General features: G+C 38.4%; 1 protein-coding gene across 4 annotated transcripts in view; it reads right to left on the reverse strand.

Moving 5' to 3' along the window:
• Positions 1-5,678: 5,678 nt before the first annotated feature.
• The window catches only part of NIPAL1 (NIPA like domain containing 1), a 48,995-nt gene continuing 27,416 nt past the window's right edge, over positions 5,679-27,257 (reverse strand). For all 4 annotated transcript variants that reach the window (XM_008993379.5, XM_035293742.3, XM_008993378.6 and 1 more), the window contains exons 2-6: positions 24,013-24,276; positions 19,486-19,542; positions 16,605-16,695; positions 11,853-12,013; positions 5,679-11,345 (exon numbers count right to left, since the gene is read on the reverse strand). In XM_008993379.5, coding sequence (XP_008991627.1) covers positions 10,735-11,345; positions 11,853-12,013; positions 16,605-16,695; positions 19,486-19,542; positions 24,013-24,196 — 1,104 coding nt within the window. In that variant the 5' untranslated portion in view covers positions 24,197-24,276 and the 3' untranslated portion in view covers positions 5,679-10,734. The remainder of the gene's footprint in view (positions 11,346-11,852; positions 12,014-16,604; positions 16,696-19,485; positions 19,543-24,012; positions 24,277-27,257) is intronic.

The raw sequence follows: 27,257 nt of genomic DNA on the forward strand, positions 1-27,257 counted from the left end.
TGGGACTTTCTGAGGAGCATAGGGCAGGCTCACAAGCAGGTCTGAAAACAGGCTGAGCGAGTGGGGAGGGCAGGAGGCCTTGGGGTTTTATGAAAGGGCTGAGGCTGGTGTAGTTTGAGCTTCCAGCTGGCATGAAAGAAGGGAATACTTTGATTTTCTTATTATTTTGCCCAGGTGTAGGGCAGAATGGGGGGGATGCTGAGTCTTGCAAGTTGTCAGCAAATATGAAAAACAAAATCAGACTGTTTATTACCATAACTGTGTTACAAATATCTTATGGGACATGCTTACACTAAAATTTACTCATTCTTTATCTGAAATTCAGGTTTAACTGGGTGTCCTGACCTGTGCTTTTATTTGCTAAGTCTGGCAGTTCTACCTATGAAGTAGAAAAATAGAAGGAGCCTGGACCCTCCTAGTGTTCTTGAGATGCTACACTGATTCTGAGCTGCCCGCTTCCAGACTCATTATATGAGACAAGGCATTGGTGGTTTTAAAACCAAGCACCCCACAAATCAGAAAGCTTATTTAAGTCTTAAGAAACAGGACTTAAGTCTTATTCCTAAATGTTACATTTCTGCTGACTCTTCTGGTAGCAGCTAGTGGGCTATCCAATTCCACTTCTCAAGCCCTTAATTATACAGATGATGCTAATATAAATGATTGTTGTGGATGCCAAGGACTGCCGGCATTCATATGCGGCTTTGCTACTTCCTACCTTCCTAAGTTCTTCCCCAACTTATGCCTCCTCTTCTGTAAAATGGGCATGATAACCCATATTTCACAGAGTTGTTAGAATTAAATAAGATTGTGTGTACGAGATACTTAGTACTCAGTAAGTCTTAGCTAATATGTGCTTATTTATTTGGATTAGTTAAATTGCTTGTAGTAAAAATGTTATGGGCTGAATGTTTGTGCCCCCGTCTCACCCAACCAAATTCATTATGTTGAAACCCTGACCCCTAATGCGATGGTTTTTGAGATGGGGCCCTTGGGAGGTGATTAGGATCAGATGAGGTCCTGAGGGTGGAATCTTCATGATGGGATTACTGCCCTCATAAGACGAGATGACAGAGAGCTTGCTCTACTGCTGGACACACAGCATTAAGGTGGCCATCTGCAAGCTGGGAAGAGAGCTGCACCAGAACCGAACTTTGCTGGTGCCTAACCTTGGACTTCTAGCCTCCAGTACCGTGGGAAGTTTCTGTTGTTTAAGCTACATCGTTTATGGTATTGTGCTAATGGCAGCTCAAGCTGTCTAATGCAAAGGTAATCTATGTCAATTTTTGCGTAAATATCTTAGATAAGTTATGAATAATAACATTGTTGAATTCCCTATGTTTTTCAAGAAGGTATAACTATCATTGTTGGGGGAGAGTGGGAGCAGATTATGTACCTTATTTCAAAGATGGTTGAAATCTAAGAAATTGAGAATAACCACAACCACAGAATGTATATCATTATTTCAGCACTTTTTTTAAAGCAACTCTGAAATTGGGATGTGACTTCTAATAGGTGAGATCTTAGATTACATCTGTGGTTTTCAATCCTAGTTGCATATTCAAATCACCTGGGGAGATTTTAACAAATATTGTTATCTTGATCCTACCCTCAGATGTTCTATTTAATTGGCTTGAGGTGGGGCCCAGGAATGAATCAGAGGGACCTAAGGAATAGGTAATTAAATTAATTCATTAGTTTGTTTGAGACAGAGTCTCACTCTGTCACCCCAGCCTGGAGTGGTGTGATCTCGCCTCCCAGGTTCAAGTGATTTTCCTGCCTCAGCTTCCCGAGTAGCTGGGATTAAAGACACCTGCCACCATGCCCGGCTAATTTTTGTATTTTTAGTAGAGACAGCGTTTTGCCATGTCGGCCACACTGGTCTCAAACTCCTGACCTCAGGTGATCCACCCATGTACACTTCCCAAAGTGCTCTGGGATTACAGGTGTGAGCCAGTGCACCAATAGGAATAGGTAATTTTAAAGTAATTTTTTAAACTCTCTGCAGGTGAAGGTAAATGTATAGCCAGGGCCAAAAATATTAAATTAGATAAAATATGTACAAATGTTTACTCTGGATTGAGGCTTCTTGTGAGGTTTATTAAAAAGTAGATCATTGGGAGAAAGATATCCCCTCAATGCTTATGACTAACAGCTTTTCAGCAAGCTATCGCTGATTAACTCATCACATGTGTTAGCTAGCTTCTCTGCTAGTTCACTGATAGATAAAGGTTAAAAGCAGTTGTGTCAGTCACCAGAATAGCTATGGATTAAAGCTAAAAAGAGCAGAGGGAATACAACGCTATGCAACAGAGAGCTGGAATACCATCAGGGAGCTTGTGGCTTCTCCTCACTTGATTTCAATAGGACCAGGTCTCTGGAGCAAAATACTAGAGGTGCTGAGAAACTGGTGGAATTCTACACTGTGTATCTCATGAGGGGGTGAACCCTTAGCAAAGAGTCGGAGGTTCAAATATCTTAAAAGGGGATTTAAAAAAAAAATTATTTTGTGGAGTGGTTGATTACAGAAATGACAATCAGGTGAGTAGATTTCCGACTAAAGTCAGCATTGTCTTGTCATGAAATTTCATGTAATGAAATTGAGCATGTTTCTGCTTAGGTACGTATTTTGCATCTCACCCTCTATGTTCTCATTGATCATGATGAAGTCACCTTTCAGAGACACCAGACACATACATGTGTTTGATGACAGTGGTTACTCTTCACTCTGTTAGACCGTGAATTGTTCAGATATTGTGAAAGTAGAACATGTGGTTACATTCAGGTATCTCCTTTCTCCAGCCCCTGCTACCCCACCCTGAACAGCAAAACCAAGAGTGTAACACTTGATCTAGTTTGACTAGTTCCTCCATGCTTTTTATTTTTCCTTTTTGCTGCAGGCTAATTTTCAATCAGCAGGTGCCTCCCCATAAAGTGGAACTGTTTTGTGTAAGCTGCATTGAATTCCTTAGGTTTGTCTGACTCTAAACCAGTTTGGTTCTGACAGTGAGAGAAACATGGCACTGATGCTGGTCCTTTCTGCCCAGGTAAACTTGATCCAGTCTGTTTCCGTGTTGCCTGAAAAGACCAAATCACTGCATTATTTAAATTCATGCCCTGAGATCCTGAAAGCAGAGTCTCAAAACTGCTAGAAAGCCTAACCTTTTAAAAATGTACATGCAAGACTACTCAGACCTAATTAAGTTAGAGCAAGCTCACAATGGTAAAGCCTCATTTCATTCTGCCTTTAAGAATTTATTTTTTCTTCCAGTCTTGCCCCTTCTAACCCAGCTTTACAGTTCCATGTGTTAAGAAGAGGAGAGATTTCTTTTATTGAAATACACTTTTATTGAAAACTCTTGGTAATATGATGAAACATCAGCAGTGAAAACAAAGGCAAAAGCAAATGAGAGACAGAGAGGCCTTCTGAGCTGAAGGGCTGAAACCGCCATTGCAGAGTATCGATAGGAGGATTGTTGTGGGGAAAGAGGTCTGACCTAACTGACTCCATCTTCCTTCCAACCTCCAAGCTGTCCTTGTTCTATTTTGGGCATAGGCTGAATTAACTTTGGGAGGAACTTACAGTTTAACTTTGAAACACAAACATTAACAGTCCTTTCCCAAAACAAACCCCTTCTTGCCTGTGGACTAGACTGCATTTGAAGGACTAATAAATTCACCACAAAAGTATAAATTATGGTTGAAAAGTCATGCAGCTGGATGCTACAAAATTCTGACTCTCCCCAAATTGCTCCTGGAGATAACATCACTATTATAAAACCTAAGATTAGTGCTTGAGATATTTCATAGAATCTACACCTGATGGATCAGCCGGCACCACCCAGGTAGATAAACTGGCTCATCAGGTCCTGTGGCCCCCACCCAGGAACCAACTCAGCACAAGACAGCTTCTACTCCCCGTGATTTCATCCCCAACCCAGCCAATTAACACTCCTACCTCACTGCCTCCTACCCACCAAATTTTCCTTAAAAAACGCTGATCCCTGAATGCTCCCGTAGACTGATTTGAGTAATAATGAAACTCCCATCTCCCATACTGGCCAGCTCTGCATGAATAACTCTCTCCATTGCAATTTCCCTGTCTTGATAAATTGGCTCTGTCTAGCCAGCAGGACAAGGTTGAACCCACTGAGCAGTTACAAGGCTATTTTGCCCATTCCTGAAACAATGTGTTACCATGGGACATACTTGAATTTATTTTCTGGATGTTTGCGAAGCACAGTTAACTCAGGGAGGAGCCATATGTCATTACCCAGAATCCATTCTAGAGGTAATCTAGAGGTTTCTTTTCTTTTTCTTTTTTTTTTTTGAGATGGAGTCTTGGTCTGTCACCCAGGATAGAGTACAGAGACACAGTCTTGGCTCACTGCAACCTCTGCCTCCCGGATTTAAGCAATTCTCCTTCCTCAGCCTCCTGAGTAGCGGGGATTACAGGCATGAACCACCATGCCTAGCTAATTTTTGTATTTTTAGTAGAGACGGGGTTTCATCATGTTAGCCAGGCTGGTCTGGAACTCCTGACCTCAGGTGATCCGCCTGCCTCGGCCTCCCAAAGTGCTGAGATTACAGGTGTAAGCCACTGGGACTGGCCTCTTTTACTTGCTTTTTTAAAGGCAAGGTCTTGCCCTTTCATCCAGGCTGGAGTGCAGTGGCGTGACTGTAGCTCACTGCAGCCTACAACTCCTGGACTCAAGGGAATCTACTTCCTCCTAAGTAGCTGGAACTACAAGCACATGCCACCACACTTGGTGTTTTTTACATTTTTTTTTTTGAGACAAGGTCTAGTTTTATGGCCCAGGCCGGTCTCAAACTCCTGGCCTCTAACAATCCTCCCACCTTGGCCTCCCAAAGTGCTGGGATTATAGGCTTGAGCCACTGTACCCAGCCCCTAGATAGTTTTTCAAATTTTTGTGAGGGTGTTGTTTTCAAACAGAAATTCAAACCAAAACAGAAAATTTATGACATGAGGTGGCTAATCCATGAAGCGAAGGTATAGTTTCACAGAGCTAGAAGAAAACTTACTGAGGGTTTATAAAGCAGGGTACCAAATATATTTACACTAATTACTGTTCTGAGGGGAGATTTTATTATTGACTGCTTTGAGCTTTTGTTCTATTTGAAGGATAACATTTTTTGTTCAGGTGCTTTCGTTCAAGCTGTTACGTGGGAGATGGTCTTGCAGAGAGCCTTCTAAAAACAAATTTCAATTTCGAGGGAAATGAAATAGTAATATTAACATCAGTGCCATTTTTTTTTTCTTTGAAACCCTGAAACATTTTTATTTTTAGAGACAGAGTCTCACTCTGTTGCCAGGCTGGAGTGCAGTGGTATGATCTCAGCTCACTGCAACCTCTGCCTCCCAGGTTCAAGCAATTCTCCTGCCTCAGCCTCCCAAGTAGCTGGGATTATGGGCACACGCCACCACACCCAGCTAATTTTTTACATTTTTGGTAGAGACAGGGTTTCACCATGTTGGCCAGGCTTGTGAATTCCTGACCTCAAGTGATCTGCCTGCCTTGGCCTCCCAAAGTGCTGGGATTACAGGCATGAGCCACTGGGCCTGGCCTGAAACTTTCTTTTTAATCTCAAAACAACATGGGAATATTTTTGCCATTACATATGCTTAACTTTTATAAACTAGAAACTTAACTCAAAAGCATCATTAAATCACATTTTATTGCAAATGAAAAATATACAAATATTTAAGATTTATACAGTTTCTAACATCAACAGCATAAACATGTGCAAAATAAAAGGCTTCATGAACAGTCTATTCAAAATATTTGAGAACATTTCATATATTCATATATTTTCCACAAAGCTTAATTGGAAGGGGAAAATAGCACTTAGTTCAGTTTTTCTGGTTTTAAGAACAATATTTGGAATAATTTTGTATTGGTGTTGAGATAGTATGATGAAATCACTTCTACTTGAATTATTTAAAATGAGATAACTTGAAAAATTGAGAAAAGATGAATGTATAAAAATAGGCATTCGATGGTCCTTAAGTCTCTAGTGGCAAGACTGTAAAAATTCAAATGTTGATTCAAAGAAAACTAAATTTTACCAAGTCCCTATAATCAGGCATAATGCCAGGTGCCTTCCATGTATTTAATACTTTAAAATATGTGTTAATTTCATTTGTTAAATCTAAAGGGTCTTACGAAAATTGTGCTATCTGAACTTATAATAAATAACCATTGACCTAAGAATAAAATTGTAAGACAAAAATAAAACGTATCTTTACAGAAGTAGGAAAATCTTTCCATTTGTCCTGTGTGACCACAGCTTTGTAATCCTTAATGACACACATGCAGATAGTCACACAATAAATCTTAAGATATCTACATGATGACAAAGTATTAAAATATATACATAAACTACCAGTTAAGACTAATAGTCTGACTATAGGGGTCCAGCATTTTATTCTTCCTTAGTCAATATTTTCATATTTGGGAAAATATTTTTTAGTGTTAGATTTGCAATAACATTTTGGTTTTTTAATGCATGTGCCCATCAGTGACTTTTATGTAGAGAGTTTTCAAATTTTTCATTGTTTCTCAGCATACTTCAACCATTAAATCTTTCCCAGTCATCCTCCTGGGCATGCATTCATGTCAACACCAGTTCATTTTCCCATCTAACATACACATGGAGCCTTGTGTCTGGGAATCTTTGACCTGGTCATAACGGACCAAGGGCAAACACTTTGTAAAAGGTGATACAAAGAAATGTCTGAAACTTTAATTTACCAGAACAGAGAAACACCAGAGTCTCAGGTTGGATGTCATGAAAAATGCCATTAATTTCCTTGCCAAGAAGGTGTCCTAAAGAGATTAATAAAGTTCTTAATATCAAAAGAAAAAATTTTTAAATTTCTGCAATTTTCAAATGCAACCTTATCAGAAGATACTTTTTTGGGTCAGGGTCTCTTGTCACCCAGGCTGGAATGCAGTGGGACAATCATAGCTTACTGCAGTCTTGAACTCCTGGGCTCCAATGAGTCTCCTGACTCAGCCTCTTGATATTTTTTACGTTTTTAAGAGAGATGGATTCTAGCTTTATTGCCCAGGCTGATCTCAAACTCCTGGCAACTAGCAATCCCCCTACCTCAGCCTCCCAAAGTGTTGGAATTACAGGCGTGAGCCACTGCCCAGCCAGAAGATACTTTTCCTACAAACTTGTGTTCATAGCTTATATATCTGATATACAAGTAAAGTAAAACAGCAATCACCAGAGTAAACACGTATTTGACCTGAGGTATCAACCTATGGACGTTCCATGGATTATCGATTTTCAAAAATTTAGAATGTGTTAGAATTGCACTCAACACTAAATTATGCTGAAAAGACTATAATGGCACATTAGGACCTTGCAGCTATGTCAGGTAGGTTGTCATCCTGAACATCAGTTAGTTTAATAACTGGGGAAATGCTGATTGAATTCTGAATAATAACGCTTACCATTATGACCTTGGGCAGTCTTGAGCTAGCTTAGGAACAAAAACCAAACCTAGTAACATTTAAGGTTAGAACAGAAAAAAATTCAGTCAACCTGAAATTTTTTTAATGAGAATCTTTTTGGTTAGAATTCTTGAGAAAAATAAGATTAGTATAAAAATAAGAGAGCCAATTCATTTTTGATAAAATCAATAAGTGACAGTAAATCTGTCCATTAAAGACCACCAAAAATGTTATTCCATCCATGCATTTGAAATGAGAGAGGAAATTTTTATAAAGATTTTAGTGTGCAAAAGGTGTTTTCCTGCAGTAGCCCCTGAGGTCTTGGTATTTTGCTTGCTAGGAAGTTGACTTTCTATCCTATTAGAATATACCTATTTTTTTTTTTTTTTTTTGAGACAGAGTTTCGCTCTTGTTACCCAGGCTGGAGTGCAATGGCGTGATCTCAGCTCACCGCAACCTCCGCCTCCTGGGTTCAGGCAGTTCTCCTGCCTCAGCCTCCCGAGTAGTTGGGATTACAGGCACGTGTCACCATGTCCAGCTAATTTTTTTGTATTTTTAGTAGAGACGGGGTTTCACCATGTTGACCAGGATGGTCTCGATCTCTTGACCTCGTAATCCACCCACCTCAGCCTCCCAAAGTGCTGGGATTACAGGCTTGAGCCACCGCACCTGGCCGGAGTATACCTATTTTTAATGGTTAGTAACTAATCATAATTTCCGTAATAAGGGTGGAAGTACCAAACTTCAAGAGAGCCATTATGATAATTTATTCAGATTTTTCACAAAGATTTTTCTAGTTGTTTCCAAACAGTCTGTGGAAAACTCACCCTTTAGGGATCAAACATTTGTGAACAATTGAAGTGTAGTATATAATCCTAAAATAATGTAGCAGTCTTTTACAAAAATCTCTGTCAACAAGAAAATATAACTTTTAGGATAACAGTAAAAGAAAGGAAAAAAAAAATGCAGATAAGTGACTCCAAAGCTGAATTCACCTGACTTCTACAGAAACTCCATTTTGTCTTATGGAGTTTGAGACAGACTTGAGTTAATTAATGGAACCTGTGAAAACAATCACATGTGCCTGTGTTTTTGTGAGAAGAAGACTGTTTCCTTTTTCTGAGGTCTTAAGTATTTTTCTCTTCCTCCGTTCTCACTCTTTAATTGGTAGTAAATTCCTATGATATATCAATAAGTTACAATTCATACGCTCTTCATGGGTGTGTGTGTTGTGTATTCTAGCCACTAACAAAGCAGGATTATTTTTTTTAAATTTCTTTTTTCTTAAAATAACTGTTTAGCTATCTAGTTTTAGAAGGAAGGTGCAGAAGGGAGAACAAAGCACCCGTGATCTCACTTCTCAGTTTAAACAAAATTTTAAAAGCAAAAGCCCCTGGCCCTTTTTCTTCTTCTTTGAGACAGGGCCTCACTTTTCACCCAGGCTGGACTGCAGTGGCGCAATTTGGGCTCACGGCAGCCCCAACCTCTCAGACTTAAGTGATCCTCCCACCTCAGCCTCCCAAGTGGTCAGGACTACAGGCATGCGCCACCACGCCTGGCTAATTTTTATGTTTTTTGTAGAGACAGGGTCTTGCATTGTTGCCCAGGGTGTTCTTGGGCTCCTGAGCTCAAGTGATCTGCCTGCCTCAGCCTCCCAAAGTGCTAGGATTACAGATGTGAACCACCATGCCTGGCCTCTCTTCTCAGTTTTAATAATTTGAAATTATGACTCAACAGAGAATATGGCTGATACAGCATGTATCAGAACACTGCTAATTTTATATTAGTGAATAACTGTGAGTCTAAAAAGAGCCACCAAAGAAATGAAGAGCCACTGGCAGAGACAAATATATTGTGACCAGAAGAAGGAGATTATTCTGAGACACACATAGCTCTTTAACTTCTTTGATCCTTAGAGATAATTACAAAGTTTGTAGAAATGAAAAGCAGCAAAAGTCTTCTGGAGGATAATCAATTTGATTTTCAAATTCATGGCCAAAAAGATGGCATTTTTACTTGGCATCACATCTAAATTAGTTAGAACTGTAAAAATGCTAGTTTTCCGCTTCATAAATTAAGGAAAAATAAAATTTTTCGCGAACAAGCAAGCACTCAGAGATTTCATCACCACCAGGTCTGCTTTACAAGAGCTTCTGAAAGAAGCATTACACACAGAAAGGAACAACCAGTATCAGTCATCCCAAAAACTTACCAAAAGGTAAAGAGTATCTCCATAATGAAGAATCTATATCAACTAAAGGGTAAAAATAGCCAGATAGCATTAAATGACAATATTAAACTCACAAATATCAATATTAATCCTAAATTTAAATGGATTTAATGCCCCAGTCAAATACACAGACAGGCAAATTGAATAAAAAGTCAAAACCCATTGGTATGCTGTATCCAGATCCATGTCATATGCAAGGACACACAAAGACTGAAAATAAAGGGTTGGATTGCTCACCAATCAAATGGAGAGCAAAAAACAAAAAACCAGGAGTTGTAACTTTCATCTCTGACAAAATAGACTTTAATAGTAACAAAGACTAAATGAAATAAAGAAGGATATTACATAATGGTAAAAGGATCAATGCAACAACAGGAGTCAGTGATCATAAATGTATATGCACCCAATATAGGAGCACCAAGATATATAAGACAAGTTCTTAATGACTTCTAAAGAGACTTGGACTCCCGCACAATAATAGCGGGAGACTTTGACACCATGTTGTTAATATTCGATGGATCAACGAGATAGAAAATTAACAGGAACGTCTATGATTTGAACTCAGACCTGGAACAAGTAAACTCAGTGAATATTTATAGAATTTTTTACCGCAGGTCCACAGAACATACATTTTTCTCAGTATCACATTACACCTATTTTGAAAGTGACCACATAATTGGAAGTAAATCACTCTTCAGCATTTGCATAGCATTTCACAGACTTAAATAAAATATTGGTTGGCTGTCTGTTATTTTCTTCCCTTATTCCTTCCTGTCTCCTCTGCTAAGCACAATTATTGGCATAAAACAGGTTTTTAATACCTATTTTTAGATTGCATTCCAGCCTGGGCAATAGAGCAAGACTCCTGTTCTCTCTCCCCCTTTCTCTTTCTTTCTTTCTTTCATAAAAAAAATAAAGAAAGAAAAATGCTAGCTTTCCTAGCAGTTCTTCCAAGAAGCAAGAACTCATTTTCTTCTTCATGTGTCTCATAGTGGTTAAAACTCAGTGTTTTTAGAGACTTCAGTCATCAGTTCTGCTAAACAGGGTAACGTCATCATTGTATCCTGGGGCTGAACACTCCAAGTTCTCTAGTAAAACATAATTGTTTTCACTGACATTCAGAGAGATGACTTCTTTCTTAGCAGTAGATGTAAGCTCGCTCCAAGTAATGTCAGTGTTTTTAAAAGCATGTAGAAGAAAGATGCCAATGATAATAGTGAAGAATCCACTCAGGGTCCCAATGATATCTCCAGCTGTCATGCCATACCACTCTTGGAATAAGACAGCAGAGCAAGTCACTACCATGGATGTGAAGAATACATAATAAATGGGTGTTACGAGAGAGGTATTAAAGGTGTCCAGTGCCTTGTTGAGATAGTTAATCTGTGTAGTTACTGAAAGCACAAGTACAGCCAACAAAACAAAGACCAGGGGATGTCTGTAAACTGGCTTCCATTCTATCAGCTCCTTAATGGCAATTCCCAGGCCTTTGACAGAAGAAACTGAAAATGCTCCAATCAAAGAACAGATTGAAATATAGATCAGTATATTGGTCTGTCCTTTCTTGGGAGCCACAATCAAAATCAGCACCAAGGCGATCACAGTTATGATCACAGCGAAGGAAATAAACCCTGTTAGGAAGATAAAATAATTTGACTTCAGAAAATGCTCATAGGATTATACCTTTCTGAAATCTTGTTAGTTATGAGTTTAAGAGCATAGGTATTTTAGAAATAGAAATGAGATCAAATTTAAAACAACATTCTATTGCATAGCTTTCAATATTTTACAAAGGACTTTCACAAATACTTAAATCTCACCAACACTATGAGCTAGGGCAAATATTATCAGATTAACGTTTTATTTTCAGAGGAAGAAAGTGGCAAAAATTTGATTTTGAATACATGACTTTTGCCTCTACTGTCCCTCCCTCTCCCTTTGGTTGTGTAAAAGGGGAAGCATGAAAACAAAAATAAGTTCTGCCATCTTTTCAGGAGAAATAATAATCAAACCTTACTGTATCTCACAACCCACAATATGGCTTGTAGAAAGCTTATTACAATATTATTACAAATACTATTTGGTGAGGAGAGAAAGTGAAGCAGAATTTGAGTGTTTCTTTAGGTTGAATCACAGACCTGGATCTCTCAATTTCATTTCCATTTCATGCAAAGAAGTGACTTCCTCTTCTTGTGGGGCATGGATAACCATCACAGTTGACCCCAATATACTTAATATGCAGCCTATTTTCCCATGAATGTTCAAGTGCTCATTTAAAAAGTAAGAAGATAATATCGCACTGTTGGGAGAGAAAAAAATTAAAGATCACTCTAGTTCAATTACCTTTTGATCCCACGGCAACTCAGAAGTCATACTGGTGGTACAGGCCACCATGTATCCCAGTGAGCTGGCTGGAATATGCTATATGACATGGAAAAACCTAGATTGGTTTGAAATTCAGAACTGACAGGCAATCAAATGTGCTTCATTTTTTTTTATATCTAAAGAGCTATAATATATATCACCATAATCTTCCAATGACCTTACAAGAGGTTCTACTCAAGTCATTTTCAATTTTTCCATGTTTTCCTGTAAAGCCAAGCAAAACAGAAAATCTTTTATATCTTACTGGCATGATACATTTAGAATATGTATGCCCATGGATGTTTCAAAGGAAGATATATTCCTAAAAATTTTTTTTTTAAAAAGAGAAAAAGAAGGGGAAAAAAAGAAAAAGAGGGAAAAAGGAATATTACTTCATTCCTAAAATGGGTTTCAATAATGGCCGATCAATATTTTGAGTGTTTAAAGTGGTTAATGCATATTTTATGTGTTTAAAATGGAGACCTCTATTATGTTTATCTGTTCTGGCTCTGAGTTCAAGTCCTGGATATCGTTATCAATTTGTTGTCTCATTGGATCTAAATCTCATTATGTGTCTTATGTATCTGGGTGTTAAGATCTCTTATTGTTACATTAATCCTTTTACCCTTGCATCCTTGTAGCTTTGAAATCTATTTTATTAAGTGTGAGAACTGCAACTCCTGCTTTTTATTTATTTATTTTTGCTCTCCATTTGGTTGGTGAGTTTTCCTCCATCCCCTTGTTTTGAGTCTTTGTATATCTTCAGATATATCGTTAGATTTTGTGGATAATGTATATTTTGTGTGTTTAAAATGGAGAGCTCTATTGAGTTTATTTGTTCTGGATCTTAGTTCCAGTCCCGGATATCGTTATCAATTTTCTGTCTCGTTAAATCTAAATCTCATTATGGGTCTTATGTATCTGGGTGTTAAGATCTCTTATTATTACATTAATCCTTTTACCCTTGTATCCTTGTAGCTTTGAAATCTATTTTGTCAAATGTGAAAATTGCAACTCCTGCTTTTTATTTATTTATTTTTGCTCTCCATTTGGTTGGTACTTTTTTTTTTTTTCCAACCCTTTATTTTGAGTCTATGTATATCTTTGGATATACCACTAGATTTTGTCTGTATCTTTTGATTGGGAGATTTGGTCGATTTAAATTTAGGGTTGCTACCATTTGATATTAACTGGCTATTTTGTCCTTTCGTTGATAAAAATTCTTCTTTATGTTAATGCTCTTTACTTTTTGGTGTATTTTTAGAAAGGGTCATACTGGTTGTTCCTTTCTGTGTATAATGCTTCTTTTAGAAGTTCCTGTAAAGCAGGCCTGGTGGTAATAAAATCTCTGCGTACTTGCTTGTTCCTAAAAGATTTTATTTTTCCTTCAAATGTAAAGCTTAAATTGGCAGGATATGAAATTCTGGGCTGAAAGTTCTGTTGATTAAGTATATTGAATATTGGCCCCCAATCTCTTCTAGTTTGTAGGGTTTCCATTGAGAGATCTGCTGTAAGCCTAATAGGCTTACCTTTATGGGTAACTTGATCTTTCTCTCTGGCTGCCCTTAATATTTTCTCCTTCATTTCGATCTTGGTGAATCTAACGATTATGTGCCTTGGGGTTGGTCTTCTTGAGGAATATCTTTGTGGTGTTGTCTGTATTGCCTGGGGTTGAATAGTGTCCTGCTTTGCTAAATGAGGAAAATTTTCCTGGATAATGTCCTGGAGAGTATTTTCCAGCTTGAATTCATTCTCTCCGTCACATTCAGGTACACCAATCAAGCGTATATTAGGTCTTTTCACATAGTCCCATATTGCTTGGAGACTTTGCTCATTCCTTTTTATCCTTTTTTCTCTATTCTTGTCGTTTTGTTTCATTAAGTTGGTCTTCGACCTCTGATACCCTTTCTTCTGCTTGATCCATTCGGCTGTTTAAGCTTGTACATATTTCACTAAGTTCTCGTGTTGTATTTTTCAACTCCATAAGTTCATTTGTATTCCTCTCTATATTGTCTATTCTTTTCAACATTTCATCGAACCTTTTTTCCAAGTTCTTAGTTTCTTTACATTGGGTTAGAACAAGTTCCTTTAACTCCCAGAAGTTTCTTATCATCCACCTTTTAAAGCCTACTTCAGATAATGGAACACAGTCCTTTTCCATCAGGGCTTGTTCCGTTACTGATGAGTCCTTTTCCATCAGGGCTTGTTCGGTTGCTGATGAGTCCTTTTCCATCAGGGCTTGTTCTATTGCTGATGGGTTCTGATTTTGAGTATACTCGGCCTTCTTAGGCTGTTTTTTTCCCTTCATTGTAGATGAACCGCCTTTCTAATTAGGTTTCTGAGTCGAAGTCCGACTTATTGATTCCCAGTGCTGGGATCCGAGCAACCCACTGTGGCAGCCTAAATAGCAGCAGTAAGACCGATGGTGCTCTTCTGCCCGGGAATCTCTGGTCTGGCTTCCCTCTTGAGTCAGCAACAAGCGGCTCTGACTTCCCGGAGCTCCAAACTCCGGTCAGTAGGGGAAGCAGTCCCGTTGGCTCTGCATGAAGAGCTGCTGCGCCGAGACGCCGGCAAAACCGCTGCGGCGGCCACAAGAGTCGTGCTGGCGACCCGTGGGGCTCCTCCACTGGGAATCAGGTAATCGGTGAGTGACGAATATTCGTCTAAAGATGTGGCGTCGTCTCGTTCTCTGAGCTTTCACTGGGAGCTACAATCCTGAGCTGTTAGTGGTCAGCCATCTTGGATTGATCTCTCTCCTAAAGAAAAATGACTCTTCCCAGGGCTAATAATCAGCTAGTTCATATCACTACAATCAAACGGACCAGTAGTGTCCAATACTTTGGCTTCCCTAGGCCACACATTAAATATACTAACACCACCAGGTGTGGTGGCTCACGCCTGTAATCCCAGCACTTTGGGAGGCTGAGGTGGGCAGATCACCTGAGGTCAGGAGTTTGAGACCAGCCTGATCAACATGGAAAAACCTGTCTCTACTAAAAATTGAAAAAAAAAAAATCAGGCATGGTGGTGCATGCCTGTAATCCCAGCTACTCAGGGAAGCTGAGGCAGGAGACTTGCTTGAACCCAGGAGGCAGAGGTTGCGGTGAGCCGAGGACGTGCCATTGCACTCCAGCCTGAGCAACAAGAGCGAAACTCTATCTAAAAAAGAAAAGAAAAAAAAAAAGAAAAAAATACACTAACACTAATGATAGATGATGAACTAAAGAAAAAAAATCACACCCACAAAAAATCTCACATTGTTTTAAGACAGTTTACAAACTTATGTTGTGCCATGTTAAGAGTCATCCTGGGCCACATGCAGCTGGTGGGCCATGGGTTAGACAAGCTTGATATAGACTTTCAAAATATCAAAATACGTCCTTACCACCTGCTACTGCTCTGATACTTAAACCTATCTGGTATTCCTAATGCTTCAGTTGCTGTGGCCTCAGGAAGCTCCAGAATCACACTACCATGGACACCAGAGTATACCATCTTGCTGCTCCACCAGTGTGCTTACTGTGGCTTCTGCACACCAGCCTTCTTCCTCTAATGCCCTGGCATCCCCATGAAGGCAATTAAGTGCCCATCTGTCCCCAAGATTATGATCAATTACTAGGTACTTTCCTAGTGTTGCCCTCATGTGGCCACTTGTAGGACTGCAGCCTTAGTGAAGACACGACTATTATTACTACGGATACTAGCTCTTTACTGCATAGCCAAGTGTTCTGCAAAGCTAAGAGCTTTGTGTGTATTCACTCACTTAATTCTCACAACAATCCTACAAAGAAGGTAAAAATAATTGAGTAGGCTCAATAATAAGTTTTCTACAAGAGGTTGATAATGAATAGAAAAGAAAAAGACGAGAAAAACAGGCAAAAATGTATATGCTTATTAAACACATTCATTTGGGATCATAATAAAGATAATCTCAGAAGGATTAGATCCACATTCCATGAAATGAGAAAGCTATTTCTGTTTCCAGTACTAAAACTAAGTATCTGGCCAAACAATGCAAGAATTTTAGTGAGAGTTGGAATTTAACCAAAACACCATGCTATTAAAAGTCCTCTGATAACTATGGTCATTAACCACTATGGACTCTGGCAATTTGTTCTGATGACAGACTTTAAAAATCTGCTATGCTTCACTGCATTGTTAAAAATGTAGCACACATTTATGTTAGTAGGAAATCAAACTCACTGTGTCTTAGGTTTTTAAAATAATATGACAGCTGATGTCCTATTTCTACTGTTATTTATAGTCTTCTCAAGTTATTTTTGTGATTTCAGGCAAGAAAAAGTATTATTCTCACTTTATGAATGAGTAAACTGAGGCTAAGTGACTTGTCCAAAGCTTCCCAGAAATGTCAGAAATGATTTGGGTTCATCTAGACTTTTAGAGCCCAGGTTGGTCTAGATTTGCGTGTTTGCTTTCACATATCCATAGTTGTATGTTTTTTATGGTTCAAGTTTATCTTGGTCTTAAAATACCTCTAGAAGCCAAGTTCCTTATTGCTCACATACCTTATGAGAACACTCAGAGCGCCCAGGGGGGTGACCAAGGTGGCAGGTGCAAAAGCATAAGCAGCAAAATTCGCAGCCTCTCCTGTTCCCACTAGAAAGCAAGCAGAGATACTGATATTAAAAACGGGCTCACTTGTCAGAAGAGAAAAACAAATGACTCATGCAAAGCAGTGGACTTGTAACCCAAATACATGGGAAGATCTAGCAAAAAAGAATGATATAACTTGTTTTATAGCAGGTAGGGATAATTGCTATTACGAGATGCAGACAAACTGTAATACCAGGTGATACAAACTCAATAGATGCAAAAAGTGGTGACAGATGAGTACCCATGTTAAATGGCTTTCAACAGAGATTTTTAGGTACTTCAATACTGAAGACATATTTGGTGACTCTGATGAATCTAGTAGAGGTAGCTTTGTAGTAAGCAGAGAATCATTTCACTTGCTCAAGAATACCACCAAAACTGGCTTGGAAAATTAGAATGCTTTAATCTGGGGTGTAGGTAGGGAATAGCCATTGGCCTAAAGTTAGATATAAAGTTAGTTAGCCATAAAGTTAGATATCCCTCTATTGTGAATGGTCTACAAGCAAGTAACAGTATCTCAGTAGCTTAAGGAGATCCAGGCAGCTGTTTTAAAGTCATGATATGCTCCTGAATGTAATCTTTTTCTCATCAGAGGAACTCTAGACTTGCATGAGATAGCATGCTGGAAATAACTTCTAGAGTGAGAGAAGCCCTTCAAGAGCTGGGCTCTTGTACTGAGGCCAAGTTATTCTCACAGAACACAGCTGGAAACTTGCCCACAGAATGTAGTATTTCATGCTGGCAACTACACCAGCGAATGCTTATCGTAGACAGAGAAAAGAACACCAGCATGATTTTTTCTTTGTACCTTTGTCTGGCTGGTTTGCTACATCCCCCCCAAATCTATAGGAGTACCCAGCACTAGGAAAACATCATTAAGCAAATCTAAACTTATAGAATAATTAAGACATTGCTCTCATAGAAAGAACCATGGCAAGGCCAGGCACAATGGCTCACGCCTGTAATCCCAGCACTTTGAGAGGCAGAGGGATGGATCACTTGAGGTCAGGAGTTCAAGACCAGCCTGGCCAACATGGTGAAACCCCATCTCTACTAAAAATACAATATTTTTAGTATGATGGGCATGGTGGCAAGCACCTGTAATCCCAGCTACTTGGGAGGCTAAGGCAGGAAAATCGCTTGAAACCAGGAGGAGGTTGCAGTGAGCCAAGATCATGCCACTGTACTCGATTCTGGGTGACAAGAGCAAGACTCCTTCTCAAAAAAGAATGAACCATGGCAGTTTTCTTGGAATATTAAGGTCTCCTTGGATACTTTACATTATTTATATTTTTATCTTTATAGATAGCTTTCCAGGAAAACATCGACTTCATAATTAGAGTACTGTATATCTGTCACTTACCTACTCTCTAACATATGCTTTTCTCTCTTTAATATTGACATAAACTTTTTTACATGGTGAAAATAAAATTGCAAATGTAGTCATATAATATTCTACTTATATTCTTATTGTAAAGTGTGGGTAGAAGGTGGGGAGATACAAGTAAGAGAGAAAAAGAGAATGATCCAACTATCTATCTGGAATCTTCCCAGACAGCCCTCTCAATTTTTATTCAAATAAAAATGTATGTAAAAGCACCCTAAAAACTGAAGGGGCAGTTGCGTGTGGTGGCTCATGCCTGTAATCACAGCACTTTGGAAGGCTGAGGTGGGCAGATCACCTGAGGTCAGGTGTTCGAGATCAGCCTGGCCAACATGGTGAAACCCCATCTCTACTAAAAATACAAAAATTAGGCGGATGTGGTGGTGTGTGCCTGTAATTCCAGGTACTCTGGAGGCTGAGGCAGGAGAATAACTTGAACCTGGGAGGTGGATGTTGCAGTGAGCCGAGATCGAGCCATTGCTCTCCAGCCTGGGTCACAGAGCAAGACTCCATCTCAAAAACAAAAAAAAAACCAAAACAAACAAAAAATAACTGAAGGGGCTATATATATTTAAGTTATTTGTATTAATCATCCTTTTAGATTTCACCACTTACTATAGAAAAGGTACCCAGTTCCTTCCCATTACAGGATCTTACAAATACTAAAATGTGTTGCTTGGTTTGGGGAAATTCAGGGAAGCTTTAAGACTCCTGGTCACAGAGGGAATTTATGATGTATTTTTGAGAGAGAGCTGTCGATTTGGGATTTAAGAAAGTTCATTCGACTTAGGAGGGAGACCGAGTCAGCAAAAGTGGCTGAGGGAGATGAACACTACTTTCTATTTGGACATCACATTAGCATTTAGACAGTGCTTTCAGATCCTGTAAAGTCTCATTTAATCCTCACAGCAGGTCCAGGAGGAAAGGGAGGGCTGACACCCCTCATTTCCTCTCCATTTGTTCAGTACCAAGCAGCCACAGAGGCCTTTCACTTAACTGTGGTGTTGTCTTGGCAAGGAAAATGTACTAGTTATTGAGAAAATATGTGGCTACAGTAGTCACAGGTTCAAATTAGGAGGTGGGAAAATATGAAAGAAAAGCACTTTCTCTGTTGTTATGGTGAAGAAAATACAAGAAGTCTGTGGTTACAATATAATATTTCAAAGGTCAACTTTTTCCCTTGCATTCCTGGACAGTACTGAGAACACAAGGGGTGGGAAATAAGAGAAAAAATTAATTTATGTGTATTAGGATATATAGGACAATATATTACACCAACACAAAAATTTTTAGACTTAAATTCCATCCTTGTTCCATTCTTGACAGGAAGATTAACCGATTTTGAAAAGTTTCATGTAATCTATTTATTATCTTACACATAAACAGTATTCTCAGTGTTAAAAACTTACTCGACAGCAATCCTGCCCACCAGAGCCATTCCTTCAGGTACGAATGTCCACCTTGTCCTAAAATGCAAAAAATAAAAATGAACAAAAATTGGATTCTACACTGGAGGAAGGTTTGAAGAATTGACTTCTAGAAAATACACTAGATTGGCCAGGCGCGGTGGCTCACGCCTGTAATCCCAGCACTTTGGGAGGCTGAGGTGGGTGGATCACGAGGTCAAGAGATCGAGACCATCCTGGTCAACATGGTGAAACCCTGTCTCTATTAAAAATACAAAAAAATTAGCTGGGCATGGTGGTGCGTGCCTATAATCCCAGCTACTCGGGAGGCTGAGGCAGGAGAATTGCCTGAACCCAAGAGGCAGAGGTTGCGGTGAGCCGAGATCGTGCCATTGCACTCCAGTCTGGGTAACAAGAGCGAAACGCCGTCTCAAAAAAAAAAAAAAAAAAGAAAATACAATACACTGGATTATGGTTTGAAAAGTTAAGTCAGTAAATCTAAAGTCTTTTAGCTTATTTACTTGGTCATTTACAAACCTTTTTTCCCCCAATTTACAATGATTTATTTAACAAATCCCCTAATGGATTAATTGCATTTAGATTTTTTTTCCATGTTTCTCTTATAAAATAGAGTGCTCTCACGAATCTCCCTGCACATACATCTTTGCAACAGTGAAGTGATTATTTCTCCAGGATAAATTCCTAGAAGTATAATTGTTGGGTAGGAGAAAATGTGTTTTTTAAAGAGCTTTATATATATTACCAAACTGCTCTCCAGAAAAGTTATGTCAATTTTTAAAAATAACCTGCAAATTTGATAGTCTTAAAATGATGTCATTTCAATCTGCATTTTTCTATGTTTGTTGCCCATTTTATTTCTTCTTTTATAAATCAGAAGTTCATTTTTAATTTGGGTTTTTTTTCTCCTGATTTTAAAAATAGATTTAGGGGTCCAAGTGCAGATGTGTTACATGAATCTACTGTAATGCCTGGGCTTTAGTGTATCTATCACCTGAGTAGTGAACAGTGTACCCAACAGGTAGTATTTCATCCCTCACCTGCTTCCACCCTTTTACCCTCCCACCTTTTGAAATCTCCAGTGTCCATTATTCTACTTTGAATGTCTACATGTGCCCACTGTTTAGCTTCCACTTATCAGTGAAAACATGCAGTTTTTGGTTTTCTGTTTCTGAGTCACTGCACTTAGGATATGGCTGCCATTTCTGTCTATGTTGCTGCAAAGGACATGATTTCATTTTTCTAATGGCTAGGTAGTATTCTATGGTGTGTGTCTATAATTATACCGCATTTTCTTTATCCAGTCCTCTGCTGATGGGTACTTAGGTTGATTTCATGACGCTTTTGTGAATAGTGGTGTGATAAACATATGAGTGTAGTGTCTTTTTGATAAATGATTTCTTTTCCTTAGATACCCAGGAGTGGGACTGCTGCATTGAAGGAGAGTTCTATTTTTAGTTCTCTGAGAGATCTCCATATTGTTTTCCATAGTGGTTGTACAAATTTACATCCCCACCAACAGAGTATAAGCATTCCCTTTTCTCTGCATTCTTGACAACGTCTGTTGTTGTTTGACTTTTAATAATAGCTATTCTGACTGGTGTAAGATGGTATCTCATTGTGGTTTTAATTTGCATTTCTCTGGTGATTAGTGACATTGAATATTTTTTTAAATATATTTGTTGGTCAATTGCATGTCTTCTTTTGAAAAATGTCTGTTCATATACTTCGCCAACTTTTTCATGGGGTTGTTTTTTTCTTGTAGAGTTGTCTGAGTTTCTTGTAGATTCTGGATATTAGACCTTTGTCAGATGCTTAGCTTGCAAATAATTTTTCCTATTCTGCAGGCTAGCTTTTTACCCTGTTGATTATTTTTCTTGCTCTGCAGAAGCTTTTTAGCTTAATAAAATCACATTTGTCTATTTCTGTTTTTGTTGCATTTCCTTTTGAGGACTTAGTCACAAATTCCTTGCCTAGGGCAATGTCCAGAAAGAGATTTTCCTAGATTTTCTTCTAGGGTTTTTATAGTTTCAGGCTTTACATTTAAGTCTTTAATTCGTCTTAGGTAGATTTTTGTGTATGGTCAGAGATAAGGTCCAGTTTCATTCTTCTATATACGGTTCTACAATTTTCCTTGCACCATTTATTGAATAGGGTAGGCTTTCCCTAGTGTATGTTATTTTCAACTTTGTCAAAGATCAGTTGGTTGTAGGTATGTGGCTTTATTTCTAGGTTCTCTATTCTGTTCCACTGATCTATGTGTGTATTTTATACCAGAACCATGCTGTTTTGGTTATGATAGCTTTGTAGTATAATTTGAAGATACTGTGATACCTCCAGCTTCGTCCTTTTTAATTAGGATTGCTTAAAACTTTCCATATTATGTTGCCATGTCACCTTTGTTTTTCCACAAAAGGTAAGTTTTTCTTAATTTGTAGGAAATTTTATTTAATCATCAGATTCACTGTGTTTATGTCAGTCAGAGGCGTGGACATAAATACTTCATTTTTGCTATGGTTAAAATTACAAACAGAAAATATAAATAGTAAATTACATTGGCACTAATGAGGACTGTAAAGGGAAGAAGATGGTTGACATAGGAGCTTTTGAGATTTTGGATTAGTCAATGAGAGAATAACAAGCATCAGGCAGATGCACTCTGCTGATTCTCTACCTTGGCATGCTGAAATCAAGTTTCTATCTAGTTTACTGAAAAAGACAAAAAGATTTTAAATTATTCAAAAAGTTATCTTCCTAATATTCCACTCTGTGACTTTAGGTCATTATATTTACTACAGAAAATGGAGTTTTCTTATCAATTTTAATATACTCAGCTCTCTGAATCTGACCTAATTGTTTTTGTTATAAACAGGATATATAGGCTATGAAGATTATTTTGCAAAGTAGTTATCTGTGCTTATTTCGAATTTTCTCCTTAAGAAATTTGCAAATAACTAAGTTGGAATTCTGTTACAACACTAGAACTGACTATTGTCTAGTTGGTATCTCTTTGGGCACTAGTGAAACCATATTTACTTATGTGTATTTATTGGTCATTTGCATTTCTTATTTTGTTAGTTTCTTGTTTATATGCTATGTCTATTTTCTGTTAGGGTACTAATTTTTTTCTTATTGACTGCAGTCACTTTTTTATATATTATGAAACTTAACTATACTTTGTCACATATTTCATCATATTCCCCTCAATATATCATTTGCTTTTTAGTTTCAGTTAAAGTGTTTCCATATAGAATGTTTGTCAATCTAGATACTTTCTTCCTTTATATAAAATGAATTCTTCCTTTATTTTTATGCTTAGAAAAACCATCTTTTAAGTTTTCTTTTAATAATTATTTTATTTATAAATTAAACTCTAACCTATCTGGAATGTATTTTGCTGAATGGTAGGAAGTAGAACTTCCATGTTTTTGTCCTCTAATTTTTCCTAATTGTCTCAATACTTTGAATGATTTGTCCTTTCTCCACAGGTTTGAAATGCCACTTTTAAAAGTAACAAATTCAGCTCATATACACTTTGGTCTGCTTATAAGTTTTAAATTGTCTTTGATTTTGTCTGCTTTAATGCCAGTATGAAATTGTTTTAATAGAGCATATAATATGTTTTCTTTTCTGATAATACAAATCTCATCTCATGGTACTCATTTATAAACTTGCTTGTGTAATTGGTAGTCATTGATTTTTTTCCATATGGATGTTAGAAAAATACTTAGGTCTTACTCTGGTTTCTCTTCTGATCCTATAAATCTTTCGCATTTTACTAAAAATTTTCGTTATTATTCTTGAAGAAAATGAAGTCATGGTTAATGAAGGGAGAGTCAGGCAGACCGTCTTAGCATCTTAAGTGTCACTATAAATAGCAGCCTAATTCTATTGTTATCCATTTATTGATTTAATAAATGTCTATTAGGTGCCAAACACTGCTAGGGAAGGTTCCTGTTTCTGAGAATCTACTATCAATAAGCAAGTAAACCTATAAATAAAGAATACATGTACAACTAAAAATAAAGCATACATGTACAACTAACAATAATAAAGAATACATGTACAACTAAAAATTATGCTAGGTATGGTGAGGGAAACTATTAATGCAGTGACAGAGAATAACGGGGTGGGGTGGGGAGACCTACTGTGAGAGGATGGTCAAGGAAGGCCTTTCTGGGGTGATGCTACTCACACTGAAGTCTGAAGGATGAGTCAGCTGAATGAAGGGCAGGGAGAAGAGTTCCAGGCAATGCGAAAAGACCTTGGGATGGGAAAGAACCAGACCTATTCCAGGAACAAGAGAAAAGTAGGTGAGGAGGAGAAAAGCAGAAGAGGAAGTTGGAAAGGTGGCAGAGATCAGAGACTGGAAGACACAGCCAACTCCATCAAGAAGACAGGGACTAAGATAAATGGAGGTAGTGAGTTATTATTACTGTAGCATTGTGGCCTTATGACAGGATGATTTCTGCAGTTAGAAACTTGAATTCACTAGTTGCATGTGTTTCTTACCAGCTCTAGTAACGCCCTTGCTGGCCAGTTGCAAGAGGCCCTTCTTTTTCAATATGAAGCTGGAGCCAATAAAAATACTGGAGCTTACTGCCAGTACCAAGCCCATATAAAGATTGTATTTGTCTTCTACATTTGCTGAAATGCTCAAGTTGGTTATGCTGGAATTCAGGTCCGTGTAGAGCATAGAAGCCAGCAGCTGTGACACATTTGTGATCTCACACCAAGCCTGGGAGGAGTTTGGACAGACCAAAGACAGCACATATCCTGGACAAAAGGAAAGAAGAAAATGTCAGAAATGAAAGGGAGAGGTATTAATGCTTGCTGGTTTTCTGCAGGGAACAGAGCCTTGAGTGGATGGTACTGAAACATTTTACTACATGCAGGGAAGTCCCTAACAGAGGCCTATAGACATTGTTAATTTGGCTAGCACCGGGTTTTAAAAATGATTTTCAAGTGTTTAGTTGTCATCATTTAAAAATGAGCAATTTTGCATGAAAGTGTGGATTCCTCCTATAAATTCAATCTGGCAAACCTTGTGTCTTTGTTCTGGTGAATCAGCAACTTGGAGCAGCGAATAACTGTTCTGACCTGGCTGGTGCTCAACAGTTCATCACAGCCCATCACATCCACTTCACTCTGCATCATCAGCCTGGCTATTGGAAAGCAGGGCTTGTGAGGCCTGAATGTGGGGAGAAGGCATAGTAACCTCACTCTAGGAATCACACTGCAAGAAATCTGTTGGCTGAGTGTGGTAGCTCACACCTATAATCCCAGCATTTTGGGAGGCCAAGGTGGGATGACTGCTTGATTCTAGGAGTTTGAGAGCAGCCTGGGCAACATGGTGAAACCCTGTCTCCATAAAAAAATTGAAAAATTAAAATTAACTGGGCATGGTGGTACACGTCTGTTGTCCCAGCTACTCAGGAGGCTGAGGTGGGAGGATTGCTTGAGCTCAGGAGAATGAGGCTGCAGTGAGCTGTGATTGCACCACTGCACTCCAGCCTAGGTGACCGAGCAAGACCCTGTCTCAAAAAAGAAAAAAAGGAAAAAGAAATTGGCTGGGCATGTTCTCTTACTCCTGTGATCCCCAGCTCTTTGGGAGGCCAAGGCAGATGGATCACTTGAGGTCAGGAGTTCGAGACCAGCCTGTCCAACATGGTGAGACCCCCATCTCTACTGAAAATACAAAAATTAACGGGGCATGGGCATGATGGTGTGCATCTGTAGTTCCAGCTACTCTGGAGGCTGAAGCAGGAGAATCACTTGAACCTGGGAGGTGGTTGCAGTTAACTGAGATCACACCACTGCACTCCAGCCTGGGTGAGAGAATGAGACTACTCTGTCTAAAAAAAAGAAAAAAGAAATCTTTCTAACTCATTTGTAGGGTATGAGTCATTTGGTGGGTGTGAAGAATATATTTGAGAAAACACGTTTTAAAAGTGGGTTTAGTTTTCTGTACCACTTTCCCTGATTTTTCAGGTTTATTAATTCACTTTCTCCTAAAGAAAATAGAATCTAATAAAAAATGAATTAAATATCATTAGGCTTTTTAAAGGATAAGATTCAAAGAAGCATGTAAATCCCCTGAACCAGATGTATTATTATAAACATATTGGAATTTTGAGGCTAAACACTAAAACACAAAATGAAAACGTTTTACTATGTTATTAATGAAAACTATGTAAGAAACTTTTTATAATCAGATATGATTTTGGAATTCAATTTTTAGAAAAGGTTTACATTTCAAAAATCTTAAGAAGGCATATAAGCAACAAAAGACAGTTTGATCAAATGATGTCTTAGTAACAAGACTTCCATAAGTGGACCTATGCACCTCTGGCAAAGCTTCATGCAGCCACCTGAATTTTACCACATTCAAAGTTAAGAAACACCCATGAAGTTCAGGTCTGGAAAATAATAAAATAACATAATTCAAGGTTTTCATGAATTTTATTTTATTTATCTCTGTAATTTCAAAATGACCCAACTTTGTTTCAGAAATCCAGAATAGTTGGACATGGTGGCTCACCCCTGTAATCCCAGCACTTAGGGAGGCAGAGGCTGGAGGATCGCTTGATCCAGAGTTTAAGACCAGCCTGTGCAATATAGTGAGACCTCCATAAAAAGGAAAAAACAAAACAAAGAAACAGAACTCCAGAATAAACTCAAAGTCAGAACAAAATATTCTAAGGACAATTATATTACTTCAGGTTATTCTATAATACTGGAGAATTTTCAGGCTGGCTGTTTTAATAAGAACTGTTGCAAATTTTCTTTTCCTTTTTTCTGAGACAGGGTCTCACTCTGTCACCCAGGCTGTAGTGCGGTGGTGCCATCATGGCTCAGACCTCCTGGGTTTAAATAATCCTCCCACCTCAGCCTCCCAAGTAGCTGGAACCATAGGCATGCACCACCATGCCCAGCTAATTTTTTAAACTTTTTGTAGAGATGGGGTCTCACTATGTTGGCCAGGCTGATGCTGCACATTTTCGAACAAGCCGGCCCTTAGCAATATTGTTCCAAACAATGTTTATCTCATCTAAGCCTCATGAAGGGAAAGTGATTAAGTATATTTTTGTAAGAATTTTGATTACATTCATTCCTGAGAAAACACTGAACCTGACTTACTAGTAAATTCCATGGCTGCATACATGTAATTTACTATGCAGTTAACAGAACCATTCCAAAACTTCTTCTCTGAAATCAGTGTGGGTGGATCTCATTCCAGTGAAACAATATTCCTTCTAAGCTGTTGACATAGCAAAATGGTTCTGACATTGTAGGGGGTGTGGGAGCAGAGGGTGATAAGGGAGAGCAAATGATCGCAGTTGGATTTTGCAAGTTCTCATTGTAACTGGCAGGCATGAATGCTCCAAGTTTTATGGCAGGAAAAATAATAAAAATCTTGTCTGGTTACTGACCTTAGAACTTAAATTGTTTTATGCTTTGGGAACATGTTAGGGAGAGAGCCTGTGGCAGATATGACTGAAAGAGGAAAGAAAGGATGAGTTGGTGGGTGTGGAGTGACCTACGGGAGAAGGGGAGAGATGGGTAATGAAGGGTGTGTGGGCAGGGAATCTGGAGTATTTTAAAGGATTCAAAGCTATCTCAAGTCACAGTTGGCTTCTCAAGATTCAAGTAAGCACAGTAATTTTCCAGGGAGTTTAATCTAGACTTTATGCCACAGAAAGAGAACATCTACTACATTAATTATTTTTCAATTTAATAGACACTATCAATAGTCC

This window comes from Callithrix jacchus, chromosome 3 (genome assembly GCF_049354715.1).
Source record: "Callithrix jacchus isolate 240 chromosome 3, calJac240_pri, whole genome shotgun sequence".
NCBI lineage: Eukaryota > Metazoa > Chordata > Mammalia > Primates > Cebidae > Callithrix > Callithrix jacchus.